This window comes from Anopheles aquasalis, chromosome 2 (assembly GCF_943734665.1).
Source record: "Anopheles aquasalis chromosome 2, idAnoAquaMG_Q_19, whole genome shotgun sequence".
NCBI lineage: Eukaryota > Metazoa > Arthropoda > Insecta > Diptera > Culicidae > Anopheles > Anopheles aquasalis.
This window is the reverse complement of record NC_064877.1, coordinates 16,697,501-16,705,000: the sequence shown is the minus strand read 5'-3', so window position 1 is coordinate 16,705,000 and position 7,500 is coordinate 16,697,501. Positions and strand designations below refer to the sequence as shown.

The 7,500-nt window shown below is 50.6% G+C and overlaps 1 protein-coding gene across 2 annotated transcripts in view; it reads left to right on the top strand.

The window, feature by feature from the left end:
- The window catches only part of LOC126578876 (furin-like protease 2), a 95,612-nt gene that overhangs the window by 79,096 nt on the left and 9,016 nt on the right, over positions 1 to 7,500 (top strand). For both annotated transcript variants that reach the window (XM_050241873.1, XM_050241864.1), the window contains exons 10-11: positions 311 to 467; positions 6,377 to 6,651. In XM_050241873.1, coding sequence (XP_050097830.1) covers positions 311 to 467; positions 6,377 to 6,651 — 432 coding nt within the window. The remainder of the gene's footprint in view (positions 1 to 310; positions 468 to 6,376; positions 6,652 to 7,500) is intronic.

Genomic DNA, 7,500 nt, shown 5'->3' with positions numbered 1-7,500 from the left:
TGCCCGCTATATTTACATACCCGCGTTTGCATAGAAGAACATGATTTTGATGGAAAACATTCACGAAATTTCTGCTGACGTGTTGTGCAACGGTTCCAGCATACGCCAGCGAGCCAGTCAGCCTCCTGGAACCCTGCGACGAAGTTGATCATTTGTTTTAATGTAATTCTGTTTACCCTAACCGATCTGCTGACCTCCCGAAGGGGGGAGCTCATTACGTCGGTATCTAACCATCTGTCGGCGGCGTTCTATGAGGCACATGAAGCACTTCTCTCTAACCTAGAACATCTTTTCCGTTTCATTCACGCAGACTACGATAATCGAACGTGTGTGCCGTGCGAAGCGAACTGTGCCTCGTGCCAGGATCGACCGGACTACTGTACGAGCTGTGATCATCATTTAGTCATGCATGAGCACCGCTGCTACGCCGCCTGCCCGAAGAACACCTACGAAACGGAGGATTACAAGTAAGTAGCCAAGTTGTTTGTGGGTGTCCGTGTTCCTGGCTTGACCACCGACCGAACGACCGACCGACCACTCGAACGAAGATTCTTGCTCTCTCTCTCTCTCCAAGCACTATTGTTGTAAGTGTAGCCTTTTTGACTAGAACAATAATATCCACAACCGAGTGACGTGGTGGAGGCCACCTGTGGTGTGTCCGAAAGTAGCCGCCTAATCTACGGGTCTTAACCTACTCGAGATTTTATGTATGATGTGGCCACTACAGGCTCGCCCGGAGCAGCCTGACTACGATGCGATGCGCGCAGATCGCTTGACAGACTTTTCAAGTAGCACCCGTTACTGTCTTTACACCCCAGCTGTGTCCTCCCCGGTGCTGCTGGTGTCTAGTGCAGTGATGTCCGGCTGTGAAGCTACCGAAGTATTATTTTTCGGTATTAACAAGCCTTTACCGTGCTAGAGGAGGTGTCTAGACCTTCGTACGACTTCATCTATATGTAAACAAAGGTTACCCCCCACCGATGGTGGTACGATGGCCCTGCGACGGACTACTGCGATGTGGGCGCTTCGATGAAACAATAACATGCTAGCCTGAACCGTGTAATCTCACCTGTCCTGGCTGGCCGACTGGCCTGGTCTAGCTGGTAAAGTTTTCCCCTGCTGCAGGTGTGGCAGAGCACTCCGATGGTGGTGTTTGCCTTTGTCTTCGATTGGCTCCCCGCCTTTCCCTCCATCCAGCGACGAGACCACCGACACCGACACCGACCGATGCTGATGAGGACGGTGCCGTGTCCTTGTGGCTTCTTGAATTAAATCGATCCCATTCTATATTCATTATGCGACTGCTCACGCGCTGGCGTCGACGATGCCGGAAGTGGCCGCTTGTTCAACAGCTTGTAAACAGCGCCCTCTCGCCATCTCGATCTATCTCCTGCTGGGCGTACGCCGTTGCGCTGGTCACTCGTAGTTGATGCTACGGAGTCCCTCGGAGTCTCGGACAAATTTGCACACGATTATCATCGACACGGGACGGACGAGCATCGAACAGGCCACCACCATAGCAGCACAGTGTGTTGGTCTACTTCGCTTCGTCGTCTATCGGCTTTAATGTTGGCCACTCTCCCGCTGGTGTTCCGTGTTCTGTATGTGCCCGTTGACAATTGGCTCCTGGAAATAGGGGGGCGAGAAAATTGAAAACAAGATAAGCAATCATTTAATATTCGATTCACAAGACGTTGTTTCCCGTTCCCTGCTCTTGTTCCCATCGGTCTGCCTCTCTTTTGCGCCGGGTTGCTAGATACATACCGTGGAAATCGCGCTTTCGCGTTGCGATCGAAAATTTGCTTTTGATGAAATTGTTCACTCACTTATTCCGGGCGAAAGCGGCGAGTGTCGTTGGCGCCGATTCTGCGAATCCGCGGGCAACCTTTTTTGTTTCTTCGTTTCTCTTTCCGGCCCTTCGATTGTATGTGTGTATGCAGGACCCTATGGACACCTTTCGTCGTCGTCCTAGTCGACGCTTGTCACTGTCACTGTCGTCGCCATCGTTACCGTCGCCTCCGTTGTCCTCATCAATTGCTCTTTGGGGGGAAATGTTTCGGTTATTTTATGAATAAAATTTTATTGCATCGTTTTCCCGGCGGCCAGCCAGACCAATGGGAGTGGGAGTGTGGGGACAACGTGACGAGAAGCTGCTGCTGCTGCTGCTGCTTCCACCGTCTCCCAGAGGGTGCGCTGCTCTGTGCCGGCTGGTCGGTGCTTTGACACCTCATTTTACACCGGATTGCTAGAGGAAAGGCTGGGAGATCGGAACGGAATGGGACGATTGTTAAAATAATGCTTATGCCTGCACAATAAACAGCAGCACGTCGTTCGGTTTTACCGTCTACGGAACTCTCCCCCATTCCGCCCAGGGTGTGGCTCTGTGGGTTCTTCTCTTTGACAGCTTATCGGTGTGCGCTCGGTACGGACGGCTCGGCTGTCATAAACTGTTGTTGGCAGCCTGCTTCGATTGGCATCGATTGTTTTCAAGCGATCCCGTGTGGCAATCCGATGCTAGCACATGATGTGCTTGCTTGCTTCGATTCCATTTGTTTGTTAAGCTTTATCGCAACACCAAATGACACTCACGGAGATGAGCCAGACTATGTTCTCTGGATGATGTATTGTACATGAAATGGTGCAGACAAAGTGGCGACCATTTCGTGTGGAAATTAATTAGATCGATGCTCCGATCGATAAAAGATTTCGTCGAGTTTGTAATTAATTCTAACTACGATTACGAAGAGCTACAGCTCTTTATCAACCTTACCAAATCGATCTCGAATTCGAGAAGAATTGCACTACAAGCTTTTTATATTATACCATTTTTCATCCTCGCTAGAGCTTAACTCGCTTCAGTTGAGGGCATTCACTCGATGACTAAACGCTACAATTTTGCCTCTTCCAGATCCAGATCGGATATTCCATTATTTGTTGCTCGATTGAATTCTTCATATTTATTTGCTTAACGATGATGCCGCACCACCACTACCGTTATCCTCCTCAGCTGTCGGTCCTTTTATTATGGAATTGAAATGAAGCTCATTGCCACTTAGCAGAAGAAGGGCATCCTCTACAGGCGATGGCCTTGGTTTGGTGGCCAGTTGGTCGGCCCCTCTTTTCCTTCACTCCCAATCCATTTCCATCGATTCTCGAGGGGATTAACGTCCTGCTGAACCTGTGTGGGGTGTGCGGTAAGAAGCCGAAAGACGAGAAGGGTCGGAAACGATTTTTTGCTTCGATGGAAAATTGCTTGAAATTGTGCCAAATATCTTTCCCCACTCTCTGGCTCTACTCTGCGATATTGACTTGACAACCAAGGCACGGTACCCAGAGCCAGAGTCCCAATCCCTGTCCCGGTCCGTTGTCCGAGGACAACAGGATACAACCGGAGAAAGCGTCAAAACATTCTGCTGAAAACCGCTGATTCCTGGCAAACAATCGAAAAGGAAACGAAACGAACGTCAAAGAAACGGAAAAGCAAGGAAAAGTCAATGCCGCTGTGCCGCGTCGTTCGTCGTTCTGTTGTCCCCAGGACCGGATCGAATCAGTCGAAACCAATCCTTTTGTGTGTCTGTGTAGGGGACCAGCATCGCTCCGGCACCGGCTCCGGAGGATGCTGTCAACCGCACCATTGCCGGTCGAATGCTGGTTCAAAAGTGGACGATACGGAGCGCATCTCTTCCTCCAGTCCATGGACAAAGAAAAGGAAAAATAATATTATTTTAGCAAACCAATTCGCTCGCCTCGCCAGTCACAAGCCTCGCCAGTTGACCGACCACCGACGAGTCGGTCCGTCGTTGCCAAATGCTTTGTCGTGACACATTTTGTGAACCAATGGGGCCGCTCTCCCCCGCTTGCGCCCGATTCTTTGTAAAATGTGTATGTCCGTTCCTCAAAATGATCGTTATCCACAGTTTAGCGAACCGTGGATGCGCCCTGTTCGAGTGGCAAACCGCGTGGAATCTCGGAATCGAAAAGAAAGCATGGAAAAAAGGATTCCCGGGTGTCCGCGGTGCAAAAACACACTTCCACGAACACATAAACCTCGGCAACAACAAAGGGAAGGGAATGCAAAAGCGATTCTCGGTTCGCAGAAACTGATAACAATATGCAGGCAGCGTGGTGTGGCCGCAAGCGATCCCGAGATGAGTGATGATGTCAATCGGGGCGCCTCGTGCTACATTCATTTGACATTCATTGGTTTTTTTGTTTTTGGGAATGGGTTGCACAGATGGCTGTCAGGCAGCACGGGCAGCAAAAACAGGACAGAGGACACACCAGGAAAGTAACATAATTGATTGTTAGTGGCTTGTCTTTCCACTTTTCTGCTGGAAGACTCCATTGAAGGGTCATTTCAGAGGAAAATCTTCCTGCAAATGAGTTTATGTTTTGTGTAACTTGCGCGCTCTGGAGATGGCAAATGATAAGACCTTCACTGGCAGTTATAACGGCAAAAGACACAATGGTCTTAGTGTAACCGTATCTGAAGATCGCGAACACTCCAGCAACAATGTCCCAGCGTAATGTTTGCCGGCTGTTTGCGCAGCATCATGTGCACCGGCAAGGTAGCTAATGGATGTCGGACCCCAACCACGTCTGCCACTTCTGGACCCATCTTGGAGTTATAAAAATTGAAAATAAAATTTCATTCCACCCCTCGCGACGGCCAGAGAGGTCAAAGATATGTCGCGCAAAGTCAAGTCAGTCCGCGTGCAAAAGGAGCGCACTTCCTGGTCCCGCTACTTGTCCCAGGAGCTGCTGTCGCATTGCCTCCGGTGTAGCTGTACAGTACAGCAACAAGGGGGCCCACCACCATTCCTTGCGAGCAAATATTATCTGTCACTTCATATTTTTTTACGATTATTTATCGCAATTTGCTCCTTGACGATGGTGGTGTCGGTGGCGCGCGAAACCTGGTACCTCTGGTGGTGATGACGATGCTCAGGTGGTGGTCCTTCAGGAATAAAAGGGAAGACACCTGCCAGCGGAAGCTGGAATTTACGAGAGTACATGGGGGGGCGGTGGCCAAGCATTAAGGACGTGGCGCTGGTATCTCGGCTCGGAAAGGATGCTTGTCCTCTTCCGTCTCCTCCTCCTTAGAGCTTGGCGACCAAGTTAGAGAGCTCATATTTTCGCTTATTTCATTATCATATGACACATGCTGGCACATGCTGAAGAGTGTCCCACCCAGTTCCGTGGCAGCCTTGTTACAATTGGGCACTCTCTATCTCTCTCTTTCAATGTTTGGAAGCACCCAGTGTCCCCGGTGGAATGTTGGCCTTGCTGCGACATGTTAGCAGCAGGTAGCGCAGGCGACAGTTCCTCTCCCCCAGGTGTACCCATGGCCATGTGTGGTGAAAAGTCAATTTCAGCCAACCAGCCAGCCAGCAGCAGCACCACGAAGGACAATAACTCATGTGGTGGTCCCTTGTAGCGTGCTTCCTGTGCGCGAGCGCCGCCTTCAAAGTCGATTCGCGTTCGCTCCTTTGTGTAGCTCGCTCTCTCTCTCTCTCTCTCTCTCTCTCTCTCCTCTTCTCCTCCTCTCTTCCTCTCTCTCTCTCTCGTATCTATGTTGCTCGAGGTTTCTGCATAATTTATGCTGCTTGAGGAGGTGAGGTGTACATAAAAATTCTATCTGTATTTAAGTGCTTCCCTACTGTTTCCATTTTCTCACTCTCCGCTCATGTGTGTGCTCTAGCCACCGACCGACCAGACCGACACAATACCATGCCATGTGCTCCACCCTCTCACATGACGCACCACCCTCGTCCCAGGGTGGTGCATTTGTGCCTTTGTTTCGTTGTTAAATTTTATTGCCACATCTGGCGATCGTAAAAGTGCTGGGCGCAGCAGCATCGCGCCAGTGAGTGCGCACTGAGTGCCGGACGTTCCCTCTCTCTCTGTCTCCTCGGGGCACATGCACATGCTTATGGTGCCCGGAAAACCGGAATGGAACCGGCTGGCTACCGGAAGCCGCGCGGGCGGTGGTTTACTTTTTGAAAGAAAATGGCGATGATACGACCTTTTGCTCACTTCCTTTCCTTTTGTTTGTAAAAACACTAAAACACGAAAGCACTAAAACAAAAGATTGTAAGTAATGTGTAATGGCAAATTACCGGATGGTGGCGTGTACCGAGTAGGAGTTTTCTGCGTCAATTGAATGATAATCGTGAGGTAAAAGGCTCCATCTCTCTATCCCTCGGTGACCTTCAGATTCTCGGCATGATCGAAAGAAGCAACGGAACAGCAGACGCTGGCAGGCACTAATTGCCCAGCACAGGACGTAATCAAATGGAAATGCAATCTCGCACCATAACTCATCAATAACGTTTCCATTTTTTTTTTCGCACTCTCTTTTGCTCTCTCTCTCTAGCTGCGCCGATTGCCACGCTTCCTGTGCCACCTGCAACGGTTCATCGGAGAGCCAGTGCATCCTGTGCCGATCGGGACGGTTCGCGCACGAGGGACGCTGCCTGAACAGCTGCCCGGATGGCTATTACGGTGATAAGAAGCGGCACGAGTGCATCGCCTGTCCGCACGGTTGCGCCACCTGCAGCAATGGGGCCGTCTGTCTCACCTGTCGCGACAACTGGACCATGAACCGGAAGGGCAAATGCATCGCCAACGGCAACAACAACTGCGACGAATGTAAGTACGCGCGGGGGGCCCCGGGGCGCAACAAAGAGTTTAATCGATCGAGAACGACCGATTGATCGATCGATCGAGTGCAGAGAATTGGAAAACGTTGATTGGCTCATCGCGAACGCGCGCGCACACCATCCATGGTAATGCGCTGTCCTCCCTTAGGGGGAGGCCGAGAGAAATAACGACGTTTCCAGGTTTCACATCTCGCACGCTAAATGGTGGCCATAATGGATTCTAATTTTAAAGCAATGTCACTCCTAATGGATGAGAAGTACCTCCGGAAGGGACGGCAGGAGGAGGTGTGATTTTACTTTTTATGTTGCGTGATAAAACTAAATGGTGATCACTATCGTGGCACCTCGACAGAGAGCGCGCACGGATCCATTTGGATGCCGGGGCGGGCAGGCCAGCAAAAACACCGGGCCGACCGTGCAGCAGCACGGATGCTGCCACCGAGAGCACCGTGAATGCCATACGAAGAACCGGCGGAAATGGGATTTTCCGTTTATCTTTTCGCTCTGGGTGATATTTTTTTTTTTTTTGGTGAATTTTCCTCACCTCGTGCTCTCGGCTGTAAGTGCATTTAATAAATGGTTGCACTCGCCTCTCGCCTCAACCGGTGAGCGAGAGAAAGACCGAACCGAGTGCTGCTGCAATCGATGGAACACAGATAACAGAGCGCCTGGCCCCTGAAATGGCAGCAGAAGAAATGGAACTGCTCGGTTCGTCTCAGTCCGTGCTCACACATGTGCAACGTAAATAAATGTCAGGAAATGTCCCGGTCCGTCCGGTCTCGAAAGGAGATTATCTTCGGTAGCGGTACTATCGGAAGGTTCTGTTTGTGGCAAGCTA